Source organism: Carassius gibelio, chromosome A7 (genome assembly GCF_023724105.1).
Source record: "Carassius gibelio isolate Cgi1373 ecotype wild population from Czech Republic chromosome A7, carGib1.2-hapl.c, whole genome shotgun sequence".
In the NCBI taxonomy this organism is placed as follows: Eukaryota; Metazoa; Chordata; class Actinopteri; order Cypriniformes; family Cyprinidae; genus Carassius; species Carassius gibelio.
The window spans coordinates 34,618,553-34,636,087 of NC_068377.1; the positions used below are offsets into that span (position 1 = coordinate 34,618,553).

At 35.5% G+C, this 17,535-nt stretch overlaps 1 protein-coding gene across 1 annotated transcript; it reads right to left on the reverse strand.

Moving 5' to 3' along the window:
• Window positions 1–2,799: 2,799 nt before the first annotated feature.
• Window positions 2,800–15,263, reverse strand: slc25a22b (solute carrier family 25 member 22b). Its single transcript, XM_052602731.1, has 11 exons — window positions 15,017–15,263; window positions 12,114–12,338; window positions 11,052–11,177; window positions 10,901–10,956; window positions 10,703–10,793; window positions 8,827–8,884; window positions 7,933–7,993; window positions 6,934–7,093; window positions 6,684–6,838; window positions 3,547–3,622; window positions 2,800–3,465 (listed from the first exon to the last, which is right to left on the reverse strand). Exons 2-11 carry the CDS (start codon window positions 12,131–12,133, stop codon window positions 3,312–3,314), a joined length of 957 nt encoding a protein of 318 aa, XP_052458691.1. The 5' UTR covers window positions 12,134–12,338; window positions 15,017–15,263; the 3' UTR covers window positions 2,800–3,311.
• Window positions 15,264–17,535: the final 2,272 nt, after the last annotated feature.

The following is a 17,535-nucleotide window of genomic DNA, read 5'->3' on the forward strand; positions in this document are numbered from 1 at the left end:
GTGAATAATGCATTTATCCCCCTAACCAAGTAAAAGCATCCATATGCATTTCATAAAGTCCAACTGCAAACTGCAAACCACCATGAGTTTGTTATTACTTTATAGAGAGTAAATTATACATTGCATTCTATGACTTCATATATTTCCAAGGACAAAAAAGTTGATTGATTTATGTAGTCTTCCAAATTTGGCTGCAAAGTATTGTTTTTGCATAAAAAAGGTTGAAAAGCAAAACAGCCTGAGGGCATCGGACATCAGTCGGCCTCTCATTGTGTGTTTGTGTGTGTGTGTGTGTGTGTCTGCTGGGGGCTTAACCTTGACTTAGAGTAGCCAGACACCTAAGTGAGAGATAGGACCTGATATGCTGGCTTCTTGTCATTGCTGCTGGCTCACCGATATCACATGATCACTCCTACATCAGTCTGTCTGAATCTCTCTCTCTCTCTCTCTCACACACACACACACACACACACACACACACACACACACACACACACAAATGCATATACAAAAACACTCTGCTGGTTTAACCTTTATAAACTCAGGCTTTCTCAATCCACTTGACTCTAGATTTCCACATTAAGTCAAATTCTTGTCAACATCCTTGACATTTAGCCATAATCCTAACATCACCTGTTAGACTTAAGTGTAACAAAGCATAAAAAAAAACAGAGGCACTTTTTTAACTTATTTACCCCTAATATATTGCATATTGGTGTCTTAGGTAGTGTAAATATTAGTACCTTCTGAAAGGGTGTACCATTTTAAAAAAAACAGTGTGTAGGTGAGATACTTGGTCATCAAACAAGTCCATATTGGTTTACATTGTAGTGTGTGAACGGTCCCTTAGAATGCAGCTTCATATGTAGACCGTAAACAGCAAGGCAGCTCACTAGATTTTGGAACAGAGCTCCTATCCCATTCCTTTTGAAGTAAATACACTGAACAAAATTATAAACGCTTCACTTTTGTTTTTGCACCCATTTTTCATGAGCTGAACTCAGAGATCTAAGGGCACAAAAGGCCTATTTCTCTTAAATATTGTTCACAAATCTGTCTAAATCTGTGCCAGTGAGCACGTCGCATGATTGGATTATTATTGGAATCACTGGATTTAGCATGCATGGATTTCTATTGCAATGACTGGATTTAGCATGTATGGTTTATTATTGGAACGACTGGATTTAGCATGTATGGATTATTATTGGAACGACTGTATTTTGCATGTGAAATTTCACATCCCTCTGTGAAAACTGAATCCCCATCGTTCCCATTGTCTCTGTTGCATCTCGGTTACAAAGTGACTTCACTGGCTGCACATAAAAAGATCTGGCTTCATTATGAGCAGAAATCAGAGGAGAATGTAGACGGCAGACAGATATTCCCCAAGGCTCAGACAAAGACACAAGTGAAGTTATTAGAGCTGTCCATGCATCGCATGTATACTCCGCTGCTGTGTCCTTTCTGCGAGTTCGCAATCAGCGCCTCGAGCTCGACCATTTCAGGACTATGATATCAAGATGAAACGGATCTCCCAGAATATGTTTGCGATGCCGCCACTTCTGTCTTATGCTTTGAGATAAAATGTACTCCCAGCGCACAAAACATACAAAAATCAATACGAGAGCCACCGGGAGATAAATTTTTTTTCAGAGATGAGGCCAGAGAGGTATGATTAGAGCAGAGAGGAGATGGCAGAGATTAGAATGAAATAGAGAGATGGCCACTAAAGTGCACAACCCGTGGAGATTTCAAAATGTCCCTTTGGACAGCACGACGTGAGAGCTATTAAAAGCCTGCCATAGAAGGGAGCTCTGTGGTCCGAATACTAAATGTGATCTAAAGCCCCTGCAGATACAATCACGTACCCAGCAATCAATGCATTTCTCCTGCCACCTTGATTTGCTTGAGCGACTAGCAGCATGTCTGCCCACAATCCCTTCTGTTCGCTTTTGTACATATGTTTGCAAGACAGAACTGTATTAATATTCCTCACACTACAAAAAAAATAAAAATAAAACAATAATAATAATAATAAAAATAATGAGAGAGATTTTCTTGTTTTCCAGCACAATCTAAACATTCTTGAATCAAGACATATTTACTTTGAGAAGCAAAGGGACATAATAAATCTGTTTTAGACAATAAATTTGATTTTCATAAAACAACACTAATTTGATTCTCAGGCTAAATATGTCTTGATTTAAGAATGTACAGATACTTGTACCAGAAAGCAAGACAAAAATAAGAAATGTATTTATTGGGGTGCAGATATTCTGCTCTGGGTTTGTTCTAAACCTCTTACCCTAAACAGAAATTTCTGCAATTAATTCAGCCCATAATATACTTTCTGAAGATATTCCCAGCCATATGTGAGCTATACTATACTATCCTTTACATAAATTGCAAAGGAAGATATTTTAATGCACAGACACAAGCTCAAAGCAAGCTGCTCGTCTCTTTAGATTCTGATAAGACCCAGGTAAATACAATTCAATAAAACTCTGCACTGAGGAAACCGGCAGAGCTTGATTCTAATCATAATAAAAATCTTAAATGTCAAATATTTTGATTTCACGTGACATTTGAAAATGAATGAAATAGTTTAATTTATTCATAAAGGACTCATTCTGAAAATATCTGTCAGAAATCTGCAATAATAGAAGATATGCAAAGCGGCTGAATACAAGATATAAATATATATATATATATATATATATATATATATATATATATATATATATATATATATATATATATATATATACAGTTTTTTTTCACTCTTCTTTGACAAATAGAAAGTTCAAAAGAACAGCGTTTATTTAAAATCTTTTGTAACATTATAAATGTCTTTACTATGACTTTAGATTCTATTTAATGTATCTTTGCTGAATAAAAGTTTTCTTTTCTTTTTTTTTATACAAACTTACAAATTGTCTTCAGATTGATGAAATTGTCTTTTCTGATGTATGACACAACTACTCAATTAACTCAGCTGTTATAATGATCTAATTTGTGTAATTTAGCAGTAATTAGTTGTCGATTTCAGCTTAAGCACCGAACAAAGTGTGGCTTACAAACAACTCAAACGAGCCTTAATCATCTAATGCAAGGAAATATCGGCTCTGTTCCAAAACCTCAGTAGCTTAGGGAACAGAGCTACTATAATCCTGTACTGATAGATGGTGCTGATGATGAAAACTGCTCTTTAATGCTCAGCTGAAACATATAACAATTTATCATTTGGTTATCATTACTGCAGTCTGAAGATACAAGCAGCTGTTCCAAGATCATATACAGTAACTACAGATTCAGTGTTTTTGTCCAGGCAGGAGGCTGAGAACAAATTCACCGACTCCCAGGAAGTAAAGCACCTGTGCGATGCCGAACAGCGGCGCAATGACCAGCGCGCGACAGTACGAACCCTTCAGGAAAGCAGAGGGACCCTCGTGATGGAGAATCTTACTGTTGATGAGATGTTCAGAGAACATAATTGAGAAACAAGCTGATGGAAAGACTTAAATGAGTATATAAGCACAATTTTACCTGATGCAGTCTTTCACTCCACTGTAAGTGTCCTCGTGATGTCCACGGGCCAAAGACTGAAGCCTGGTCTTTACCACTGCAGCACAAATACACACATACAAACCATTAGTCTGCATTCACAAAAATAACCATACTGTAATAATATGGATGACGTGATATAATGGTAGCTGATTCATTATAGTTCTTTAAGGGGGGTGGGGGGGGGGTTATATGTTTGGGAATTATAGATACTTAGGCTTCTGCGATGTATTTGTTTAAAAATAGTCACTGTTTGACTAAACTAAGTAATAAAATGCATTTGAGATGCAGACACTTTCTTTTTGCCTTACTGACATATGACTTAATCGCATCTGTTGTAAATAATCATTATCTCATTCACACCATTACACACATGCCAATCCTTTGTAAAAAAAAATTCATTCTTATCTGTCATTTTTAACATTGACTCTTGTATGCAAAACAGATTCAAATGCAATGACTACTTATGAAATGTTTGGGTGTAAGACAGGAGCAAACTGCGCCCCCCATTGATTTAATATGGAATGCAATATGTTACGGGATCATTCAATTATATTGGGCATGGTTGACAAACCTACATATTACTCTATAAAGTGAGGAGGCCCACACATGACATGCGGGAAGAAAATATTAGGCTAAATCGTGTGCACGATTTACTAATTCGTTCCCCCAATATACTAAAACGTGCACACGATTACTATTGCATTACCTCGATTTACAATTTTGTTACAGTTTTTTTTATTCGCTTTGGTACTATTTTCACAAATAAGGTGTACATTTTCAAAACTCTTAGTACAAAAATCCAAACTGATCACACTTGTAACACAGCTAGTCATTCTTCCAAAACCTGATCTCATGCTTTCATTCAGTTGCACATGTTTTCATTCCATATAATCATTGTTTCAAACACAAGATTATTGTAATATGTAATGAGAACATTTGGTTTAATCACTGAAACACAACAGTATGATCTTCTTTCAGTTTAGTACTTTTAACATTCAGTTCATCCAACAGCAAACAATGCAAGATACTGGTTCCAAATCGGCCTTAGAAGTGCTGAAATTAATATGCTACAGTACTATAAAAGACAGATTACACAGTTTTCACATTAGGCAATACACTTCTATACCAATATATTTAATACATTACCCAACATTGACATAATGTATCATTTCCAAAATATCCATCCTATGTGTAATCAAGTGAAGGATCAATGAAGACGTCCTCTACAATAATTTGCACCGTGGAAAAAAACCTTTTTGGCGTGGCGAATCCATGCTTGACATTGGTCTACACTAATGTCATCACATGCATCATCCATGGCCTGAAGGAGGGTAGCACACTCAAGCGTTGGCAATCATAGACCTTCCACCTCCATGCTGAAAAAAATATCCTCAATAGGGTTGAGGAAGGGAGAGTATGGAGGCATGTAGAGGGTCATGAATCGGGGATGGGCCTGAAACCATGCTTGAACTACCTCTGCGTGGTGGAACATGACATTGACACACAATTACATAGGTGACCCCTTCACCTTGACAGGCTGGCTCAATTTCATTAAGAAACTCGATAAGATGTGCAGCATTATAGGAGCCAAGTAATGCCCTACGTCCTACAACACCATCTTCAGAGATAGCTGCGCACATGTAGATGTTTCCGGTTCTGACTCCCTCTCTCTGGTGACCAACCCTTTGACGGGCTCCATGCCCACCTCTTTGACCTCTCTGTTGGGGTTCACCTCTCTGACAGATCCCTTGTCCACAAGCTCTTTTATATTCCTTGCTGTCTATCCTGCTCCATGTTGAAAGAAATTGCCAGTGTTTACACCCCCACTTTTATATAGTGACCAATTGTGGTTGCTATGTGAAATCAATTAGCAATAACGAGTATTCATCATGTGTGGTTACACATAATTTATATGTTCGTACAAACACGCATTTTTATTTCTGTAGTTCTCAAAATCCATATACTGTATATTGCTGACAAACCAATTTAAAATCTATAGGTTTACCAAACGGTTCAGTGATTAACCATTAAGATCAGTTGGATTAAATAATAGACAAATGTATTAAACTGAACGAGAAGAGATGCAAATCAAAAGTTTGATAGTAAGAGATTTATGAAAGCTGGTTACTGTGAATGAAACATTTATAAAGATGAAACACTTATTTTGTAGTGAAAAGGATACGTTGTGGTTTTGTGTATTGTACTAACACAATCGAAAATATGCACTTTTGATGATCTGTTGTGATATTAGTACTATGAGTTGTGAAAATGTTCAACTTGTTTGTGAAAATAGTACCAAAGCGAATAAAAAAAACTGTAATTCGATTTTTTAAATAGTGCACATGATTTACTAATTAGTTCCCTTGATTTGCTAAAGCGTGCACACAATTTAGCAACTTGAGGGAATAGTAAATCGAGGGAACGCAATAGCAATCGTGTGCATGTTTTAGTACATTGAGGGAACGAATTAGTAAATCGTGCACACAATTTATTTATTTTTTCTTGCATGTCATGTACGTGGCTCCGCACTCTATATATATAATTTTTATTTTATTTTTTATTTTATTTTATTTATCTATGAATATGATATAATATAAATATGTATACAATATTTGTATGTATTATATATATATATGTGTATATATATATATATATATATATATTAGAAAGGATTCATTAAAATAAATAAAAGTGACATTTACAATGCTACAAAAAATATATATATTTTACATAAATGCTGTTCACAAACTTTCCATGCATCAAATAAATCTGTATCATGTAAAATGTATCACATGAAGCAGCACAACAGTTTCAACATTGATAATAATAATAAATGTTTCCTGAGCAGCAAATCAACATATTAGACTGATTTCTGAAGGATCATGTGACCCTGAAGACTGGAGTAATGATGCTGAAAATACAGCTTTGATCACAGGAATAAATTACATTTTAAAATATATTCAAATAGACAACAGCTATTTAAATTGTAATAACATTTCACAACATTACTGTTTAGATGCAGCCTTGGTGAGAATAAGACTCTTTTGAAAATATTTAAAAAACACCCCGACCCCAATCATTTGAACAGAGTACATCTCATTAATGCATCATCTCACCGTCCACAGGATTGACTGCAATGGCTGCAGTACAGCCTGCAAAACAGCCAGCGAGGAAGGAGATGTGACACGGAGCTGAACCATCAGCGTTCCTCCTGCCCAAGCTATTCAGGTTAGCAAACAGTGGGAAGTAGATCATGGAAAAGGGCACATCCCTGAGGGAGACAAAGACTAGTGTGAGATAAAGGATGGAGAGAAAGCACATAATGGATAAATGCGTCCCATGGTTTGAGTGACTCTGTGGGAGTACCGTAACAGAGTGGCCCCTAGTCCCTTATAGAGACCAGCGATGCCTTTGTCCTTCAGCAGATCTCTGGAGAGTTGGAGGGCCGTGGGTGTCTTCAGCTGAACAACATTCACTTTGGCTCGGCCTCCTCCGGCATGCTGGCCGATGAGCTTCCTCTGGGCCTCTGTCAGAGACATACGGTCAGAACAGCATGCAACTCATACTATTTCTGAAGCATACACATTACTGTTCATTTTTAAATGAATGCTTTTATTCAGTAAGGATGCATTAAATTGACATTAAAGGCATTTAAAGGCAAAAGTGACATAAAAGGCATAAAAAGATTTCAGATAAATGCTGCTCTTTTAAACTTTCCATTCATCAAAGAATCCGGAAAGAAGAAAAAATCAGCATTGATAATAAGAAATCAGCATATTAGAATGATTTCTGGAGTAATGATGTTGAAAATTCAGCTTTGCGTCACAGGAATATATTTAAGGTGCAAAACATGAAATAATATTCTTGTTAAAATGGACCATACAAAAGTGTCAATATTTAGTTGTTGGTTTATGCATATGCCTTCACATGCAATTTTTTTATGCTTGGCAGTTAGCAAGCAATGCAACATCCATGTCCAGAATCAAAATTGTACTGCACAGAATTGTTATCACAGAATGTATATGGTGCTGTAAACAACATTTCATGCTCTCTGCTACACTGATGTCACAAGCCTACATTGAATGTTTAATTCAGCAAGCAGAGTCCTGTTTTATCACCCATGGTTCATATTGTGGTCAAGGTCAAGTTGAGTGCATTGCATTGTGGGATGCAACATTATATGCAGTGTGCTCGGTTGTGCAATTCACATTTTGCCAAAAGTATTACCACATCCAGTATCCCATTCATTCAAACATTTTATATATTGCAAACTGCAGAATAGTATGCATAGCATGATACCATGCACCCCCCATCATCAACAAGACACTATCAGCGGACATGAGACATGTCAGCAAAGACTTTCACCTTTTCTGCCAGCATCCTGCAACTGGATCTTTAGCATCTCCATAGGAGTGGTTATAATCACCTGCCAAAATACAAACCACACACAGACAGAAGTCACCAGTACCATTCAAGACATTTCAGTTTGAAAGCAGATATGTGATGATTATTCCACAGAAATGTGTGTAATTTGAGCTGTGAAGTTGTCTAAATGGTTCTTTCAAAATGGGGTCAGTAAGATGACACACACACACACACACACATATTCTTTTTCCACAAGGATGCATTAAATTGATCAACAGTGACAGTAAAGACTTTTACATTTTTGCAACAACAAAAAAATTATATTTCAAATAAATGCTGTTTTTGCTGCTCCTGTTCATAAAAAAAAATGTTTCTTGAGCAGGAAATCAGATGATTAAAATGATTTCTGAAGGATCATGTGACACCGAAGACTGGAGGAATGATGCTGAAAATTCAGCTTTGAATCACTGGAATATATTACATTTTAAAATATATTCAAATGGAAACCAGCTATTTTACATTGTATTAATATTTCACAATATTGCTATTTTTACTATATATTTGATCAAATGAATGCATCCATGGTGAGAGTAAGAGACTTCTTTCAAAAACACAAATAATTCTAACAGACCTTTTCTGACTATTATTTTACTATTATTTCTTATATTTCTAAATAGATCCGGAAAACACACGTTTGAACATTGTGCCCAACATCTTATTTTGTGTTTCATGGAAAAAAGAAGGAACTAATTATTTTCTGAAAAATAAGCTGTTTTGTGTGTGTGTGTGTGTGTGTGTGTGTGTGTGTGTGTGTGTGTGTGTGTGTGTGTGTGTGTGTGTGTGTGTGTGTGTGTGTGTGTGTGTCCTATGAGTGCAGCACAGGGAGAGACTAACTTGGCAGGTACCGGCACCGCAGCCAGCTAAGATTTCTCTAACCAACGTCAACTTCTGTCTGGAGGAGAGCCAGAAAAACAGATAGAATAAAAGAGAGGAAGAGAGCATTATTTTTAGATGACGATGAGCCCGTTTCCTCCGTAAACAAGAAGCTTTGGGGTCTGACCCTCACCTTCTGATGACATCACACCCAAACACACACACTCACACACTTATTTGAATAATTCATCGGTTCATTGCAGTCTTCTGGACTCTATTAATCAATAATTTAGCAATCTAGCTATTTGTCACCACAGAGATGCCCACCACAGCTCCAGGTATTCAAGGTGGACTGAGTTATACTGCAATATCTATCCATAATGCAGAAGCTTGTGGACAGCTTTTATCAGATCAGCTCTGTTTTCAAAACTCTCTCTGCGGATTCATTCATTTAAAAAATAAGAAGTAGATGTGAGACTTCATCCAACCTTAATTATGCCAAGAGCAAAAAAGGAATAAATTAAAAACTGAGCGTTGCTCTTTCTAAATCAGTGCAACTGTTAAATAAGTTATGAGACCTCCATTACATCCCACTGCTGAGCACATTCACTGCAAATGAGCTCATTTATTCATTTTAATGAATATGAATCACAAAAACTATATAATAAAGGATTATTCCAAAAGGTTGAACTTTGGTTAGACAAAAGGATAATTCCATAATTGTTAGGTTGTTGCAAGTTATTTTTATAATTACAATTCTGTTGGTCAAACCATGTATTTTGTATTGATACATTTTTTAATTCTTTGTTGTTCATTGAATTCAGCTGAAATGTCCTTTAAATAACACATAACTAAATAACACATTTTAAATAAATATAATTAAGCAGTTGTGTTGTGGAAGATGGAGGTTTTACTTTAGATATTATTGCTTATTTCAAACAAAAGAATTCTTCTCAAATTATGAAAAACGATAATTTACCCCATATACACAGTACACAAACACACACACACACACACACACACACACATAGCAAATGGCAGCAGAAATATTCAATTGCATTTTTAATAGATAAGAATTTTAAGTTATGTAATTTTTCAAATGAGCAATTAACTTAAAAAAAAACTACCTTCAGAAATGTACTGAAGTAAAACGTATGCCAATTAAATTCATATAAATAATAATATTAATAAATATTATATTAATATTAATAAATAAAATATGTAATTATATATTTTTGTAAATATTTATAATTATGTAATATAATATAAAATCATAAAATATCATATAGCATGTAATATAATTAAAATATAATAATATTACATATATAAAAATATAATTTTGTTATATATATATATATATATATATATATATATATATATATATATATATATATATATATATATATATATATAAAGTACAGCTTTTAATCAAAGGAATAAATGACATTTTAAAATATATATTAAAATAGGAAAGCATTATTTTAAATTGTAGAAATATTTCACTTGTTTGTACTGTATTTTTGATCATATAAATGCAGTCTCTGAGCATAAGACACTATTTCTTAATTAATCCTAACTTTTGAACATCATTGTGTGTGTCTGTCTGATTGTGAGTTTGTGTGCGTGTGTGTGTGTGTGTCTATATATATATATATATATATATATATATATATATATATATACATACATACATACATGCATACATACATGCATACATACATACATATATAGTGTAAATCAGGTTGGTGATTCAGAATTGAACTGAAAATGCATGTCTCTGCATTTCTGCAGAATTCAAATCTAAGTATTTGAATAAGAGAATTAAGTCTAAATCTAGCTCTGTTTGTTGTTTTCCCTCTGTACTTATGTAAGAAGTTGAGGTTGTTTTTATTCTCACCCATCCTCAGAGAGCTTGTGTCTGAAGAAATCATTGGCAGCTAGTTTGATGGCCTTCTCTGGAGTTACCAGAGTCAGATTAACTGCAGCTCCTAGAAATGCAAGTGTAAAGGAGGGATATCATGAAAGGGGGATATAAAGTAGTTCCAAGCATGAACAATTCTGTATGATCTATACACATTGTGAAACAGAACATCACCTCTGTACATCCCACAGAATCCTTCTGATCGGAAGGTTTTTATCAGACAGTCAGACCTGTGAAGGAAACACAGCCACACGAAACAATACATGTACACAAGCACAGGCATTCATTTGCTCAGACAATTGAAAAAAGCATCAAACATACATACATGCTGGTGTAGATGCGAGATCCGTTTTGCTGGTTTTGGAGGCGTGTTTTTGCCAGATCGATTGGAAACACGCAAGTGACACCAATCAATCCAGCAATGCCTCCATTGATGAGTTTAGCTGGCAGGCTGAAAAACATTACAGATTAATCTAGTGCACTAAAGAAACCATGCAACCTGAAAATGGAAGTTCACTTTATTTGTAAAAGCACTGTGCAAAAAAACCTACAGGCGATAAGTTAATGTTTTTTTATAACTAAATAAAACAGCTCAACTAACACTAACGCATGTTGAGGCCCAGACTGAAAAAAACTATTTTTTTTTGAAAATGCAGATGCTGATATTTATATAGCTGAAAGGTAAGATTAAATTCTGATCAAAAAAATCAGTGAGATCTTTATATAGCCAACAACTTGCATAAAACAACTCCTTTCACTCTATATTTACTATTGTAGTATTTAAATGCTTAGTTTTATTATCCGAGCTCTGTGTTTTTATTGTATTGGCAAAACATTTCATTCAATGCAGTGATGATTGAGAGATGAACAAATAAAAAATCCTCAAAACCTGTCACATTTTAACACGATTTTCTAAAATAGTAAATATTTGTTGCATCAGTCCAGTAAGTGTTCATCTTGAAATATTACTAATAACATAAAAGTTATACTTAAGATGACTTTTTAAAAAGTTCTTTACATTTTTAATGTGAACCATGACCTGAAGGTGGACATTTGTACAATTAAGCCTTTTACTTGCTAAAAACTAATGTACTAATCAGGCATGTTGTAGATTGTGTACAACTAGTCCTTTAGCAAAAGTTTGAACATTTTAATAATTTGGAGGCCTTCATTTTCACAAGTGTTCATGTTCAAGAAATGAGAATCTTGATTAGTAACCTGCTTAAAGTTAGAAATCTGACTAAGAAAACACATCTGATTTAATCAGATATAATACTATCTTGCTTTTGTGTATTTGTGAAATTTATATTTCTGGTCTATTGCATCAACTATAGTTTTACTCTACTGTACAGTGAATATTAGCCATTTCCCTCTAAATAAAACTCACCTGATCTGCTTGTCAGCCATTTAAAACAAAGCCAAGGCAATTAGTGACAGAAAGCGGATATCGTGGGATTACATTTACACATATTTTTAGTGTTCAAAACTTGACGGAAACTGATTTGTGATGCTGATGTTGAAGTTTTACAGGTTTCTATTACTGCTCCAGTTTGTAGTCATCAGGAATGTCCAAGATGGCCAGAGAGAAGATGCAGACTCTCTCTTATAATACCTAGAAAAGACATAAAAATATCAATTTTAAATCATATATTCTTTGAAAACATATTTTACACAACCATTGCACATTTGCTTGTTGGGTAAACTGAACTTATTTTAGGCATGTTTGTACAGATATTTGTACAGAACAACACTAAGAAGTGTTTTATTTTTTTTGCAGTGCTGCATGAAAACTGAAAGATGCTCAAGGATACAGAGTGAGTTTCTGTAAGCTTGGCAACTGCTGACTACACTACAAACATCACAATGTTTTCTGGGCTTCAAAAGCACGTGCAGCGAATTCAGGGAATCGTCACTTCAGAGCGGCGAGATGCAGGATCAAAGACGCGCTGTGACACGCCATCAAAGCCGCTCACGTTCACCCTGGCCTGCACTAGTAGTAAGAATCAGAAGAACACCAGAGACAATGCCAGCATCCGCTCAGCTCTCTATTCTGTATTCAGAGGATCCTCTAGAGGCCGTGTGGTGTGTGAAAGCTTGATAAAAGTAGATTTTGTGTGTGTGTGTGTGTGTGTTGGGAAAATGACATGTGACACTCTTGCTTTTGTTCATCCTTCTTAATTCTGCTCAATGAAATGATACTCGCCTGACCCAGCCTTAATCTTTGTGCCTTTTGTGAATAATGCAACCATGTCACTCTGTTTCTGTGTGTGTGAGAGAAAGGGGCATTACATAACTTACTAAGATATGAATCTAAAATCCACATGAATTATTGGTACTTCTCACAAGCAGTGTAAAAAAATACGCCTCGAAACTCTTGAAAAATGATGTCAAACTTGTTTTCTTATTCAACAGAGTGTGAAATATGAAAAGAGGTGTAGGTTTTAGCTAAACCTGCTGAAAATTGTGTTTTTCTACAGTAACTAAACATCACGTTGTTATTTTTTCTGCTTAATATCTAAATTACCTGTTCACTGTTGATTCATTATTTACTAAAATTAAATGACATAAACTTAAATAAAGTTCATTAAAATGTAAATGAGATTGTTTCTTCATCTGAACAAATTTGAAGAAATTTAGCATTACATCACTTGCTCGCTATTGAATCTTCAATGAATGGGTGCCGTCAGAATTAGAGTCCATAAAAACATCACAAAAATGTACAAGTAATCCACACGACTCCAGTCCATCAGTTAATGTCTTGTGAAGTGAGAAGCTGCATGCTTGTAAGAAACGAATCCACCAAAACGTTTTTAATTTGATTCCATAATGCAAAATAATGTTACCTCCATTGAAAAAGTCCAGTCATCTATAGATTACTAGTGGATTACTGTGATGGTTTTATCAGATGTTTGGACTCTCATTCTGACGGCACCCATTCACTGCAAAGGATCCATTGGTGAGCAAGTGATGTAGTTCTGAATTTCTCCAAATCTGTTCACATCTACATCTTGGATGGCCTGAGTCTGAGTAAATTACATGAAATATTAAAGCTGCATTCCATAACTTTTTTTTGGTTAAAACTGATACAAAATCAGTGTTCAAAACAATCTCATTACTTTAGCCCCATTCACAACTGTAAGCTGTAATTTGAGTGGTTTATAATTTGAATGATGACAATGAAACATGTGAGTTGCTTAAAAAATGTTGATGTTATTAAAATTAACATTTTGAGAACAAAGTCTAAAAGTAATAATTTGATAATAAAGTTCAGCAAATAACTGCAATTGCAAGTTACAAACAGAGATTGCAACAAAGAGGCAAAATTTACGGACTGCAGCCTTAAACTATCAGCTAGTAATTGGACCAAATATTGATAAACTTACAATATTTTCCACATCAATTGTTTAATTACATTTATGCTTTTAGCAGATATTTATATCCAAAGAGACTTAAAGTAAATTTAAACAATAGATATAATCTAAGCATTGTTTGGGAATCAAAGCCAAGATCAGAAGCGTTGACAGAGTTTAACACATGCTGTAGTTTTCTCTCTACTTTCAATGCTTCCGAAATAACATAAAAGTGCAAGTTAAGATATTCAAAAGCAAAAAGAGCTCACCGCCAACAAATGCAGGTTCAAGAAGTTTTGTGCATCAGTTTCCAATTTCCTCTCAATAGCCTGAAAATGTCTGCAGTTTATGGGCTAACAAAAACATAGCAGCAGCAACACTGGTGGCTGATAAAGTGTTTTGTGGCTGAAGCTCCAGCACAGCATTCATTTATAAGTCATGATTGACAAGTGAGGATTTGTGGCAGTTCTATTAAAACTGCTCTTTAAAAAAGTAGCTTTTTAGAGTCACTTGTACATCAAAAGAATGGCAAAAAAGCACCCTCTTAATATCAGCCGACAGCATTTCAAATCAAAATGGAAAAAGACCCCCATGAATCTCACATGTCTCAAAATGAACTCATCATTTCTCATCAAATTCCTCCAAAACCATCTGATCTCTGAAGCTATACACAATCATATATTTCCCCACAGCTCTATACAATCATCTCATTTGTATCTTTTCTTATTGATATAGGAGAAACATCTGAGGCCAAGTTGATACTTACCTGAAACCCAACTGAGAGATTCATTAAGTCTTCTGAGCTATGAACGATCAACTCTGTGCAATAGATTTTTCTTCTGGGTAAAGGCTTTGTGGTTTTTTGTTCTGTGCACTACAGATAAAACAAGCCTGTTGAATGATGTGACAAATAAAACTCTGGCAAAGCCAGCAGACTCACATTTATCCGGAATCCACAGGCAGTCTCCACAATGCATCCCATTGAGAGATTATGTTCAGAAACCCAAAACCAGACATTGATAAGACTTACAGGAACAGAGGCTGCTAGTGTACAAGGAAGGAGAGAGAGAAAGTAAACATAAGGGTGTTCAAAGAGGACAGAGAGAGAAAAGACTTGGAAGGGAAGATGAGAAGATGAGAGCAGAGCCCTGAAAGAGTCCCACAGACATTTGCCTTCAATATTCAATCTGCTTTTCTTTTTCGCAAGTTTCCCACTAAAGAACTGAATGTACTAAACTAAAGCATTTCAACTTTTTATTATTCCTCTGCAGTCTGATTCAATATTCTGGTGTCCAAATTTGGAGAAAATATCTGCAAGCAAATAATGCTTTTCTCTTCAGTTTTCCTTATCATACTGTGAATGTGTAAAATCAGTTCTCCTCAAATCTTGCATCAAATTAGCTATGAACCTGCACCAAAATATTTTCCACATTCAGATAAAGCAATCACAATTGTGAGTGTCACAGTGTGCAATGTTGGTTCTATTCAACAGTTTAATAAATGAAAAGTACTGAGTAACACAGTGTTTTGATTATTTTATCGAATCAGTGGAGTGAATGATTCAGTGACTCACTCATAGGCCCTGTCCCAAATGGCGCACTTCATGTGGACATCTGGTCTCGTGGACTTAAACTGTGCATGCTCGCCGATTCTACGAGTCCGTAGGCCGTCCCATTCAGCATTTTAATGCTCTGAAGTGTGCTCAGCAGCGCCGCCCTTTGTACCCTTGAGGCTCTGCACACTTTAACTACCCAGGAATCCTGACAGAATGCCAATCAGACAACGGATGGGAGGAGATTTCGCAATTGATGACATGGCTAAGAAGAAAATCTTTAAGTGTAGGTATCATTACGGTTTTTATGACCTAGGTTTACATTTTAACAGTTGTCACCTACAGTTTATACAAACATTATGGTCATCGACCAGTGGTTGATATCTCAAACATAATAATAGCGCGTTGAATAATACGATCCCATTATGATTCATTAAATAAATAGATCCAAATGTCAGGGCTTTACTGAGTCATATGTAAACCTAGTATTTATATTTGTACCTGTAAATTCATCTGAAACTCACGCACATGTTTATTATGTGTTCAAATTGTAATCTTAGTTCAAATGGAACATTATGTATTATTACAACTCTATACTGTATTTTCCGAACTATAAGTCACATTTTTTTTCATAGTTTGGCTGGTCCTGTGACTTATAGTCAAGTGTGAATTATTTATCAAAATTAATTTGACATGAACCAGGAGAAATGAACCAAGAGAAAACATTACCGTCTCCAGTCGCGAGAGGGCGCTCTATGCTGCTCAGTGCTCCTGTAGTCTATCACTGAGCAGCATAGAGCGCCCTCTCACGGCTGGAGACGGTAATGTTTTCTCTTGGTTCTTGGTTCTATAAATAAATGCGATTTATAGTCCAGTTCGACTTATATATGTTTTTTTGCTCATCGTGATGTATTTTTGGACTGATGCAACTTATACTCAGGTGCGACTTATAGTCCGAAAAATACGGTACATTATTTCAATAAGTGTGTATTTATTGTCTAATGGACAGGTGGCATAAGCAAAAGAAACCAGACCAGACCGTTATTTCCGGCATGGTGATCTAGTCTGCCCCAAAAATACCTCTCAATGCACCCTTGTGGACTCGCGCTAAGGGCCCTATAGGTCTGCACTACATGACATCGCCAAAGTGAGGACTCTGAGAAAATCCTCCTTCACCCCAAGAACTATAAATATAAAGATAACTATAAAGATAACGATATTAGCGTCCACACCAGCGAACAATATCGTCTGTTTATTCTGAGCGTACGTGCGTCTGCCGCTTTAAATTCTCGAGCTCATTATAGCAGGGTGGATTCTGATTGGATGTCAATGTTTGTATCGTTCATCAGCTGGAAAAAAATTATTCTGAAAATGATTCCAATTATACCGTTTCTCTATGCCTTTATCGTTATAGTTGTAGTGTGGACTCTGCTATTCTTTAATACCTTGAACGATTTTTCTAACTCTATCTTTATCGTTATCTTTATAGTTATCGTACTTGGTGTGAACGGGCCTGAAGTCCACAAGTCCGGAGTGTGCCATTTGGGACAGGGCCATAACAGTCACTTGTTTGGTTCCTGAATGATTCTGTTTGTTTGAATGAATCGGCTGAGTGGACGATTCAATGACTTGCTCATACATGTTTAGTTTCTCAACTGAATCAACCTTTTTGAACAGGTCCGTTTAATGAATGATTAAATTATTAACTCATTAAGACAGCCTATAGTTAGTTTCTGAATGAATCAGATTTTTTTAAATAAAAGGTTGTGCAAATGACTCACTTATAAAGACAGTCACTTGTCGCCACCTACTGGTGCAAACAGTCACTATCAAGCAATAGTTAATTCAGAATTAACATTTTAACACCCATATAGTTCAGGGAGCTTGGTTTAGCAAGTCTTATAGAC

Coding starts and splice junctions, on each gene's coding strand:
- slc25a22b (XM_052602731.1), bottom strand. CDS start 12,133: ATGGCTGACAAGCAGATCAG. Junction 10,957..11,051: donor TCTCGCATCTACACCAGCAT/GTATGTATGTTT, acceptor TTTCCTTCACAG/GTCTGACTGTCTGATAAAAA. Junction 3,466..3,546: donor GGAGTGAAAGACTGCATCAG/GTAAAATTGTGC, acceptor TCTCATCAACAG/TAAGATTCTCCATCACGAGG.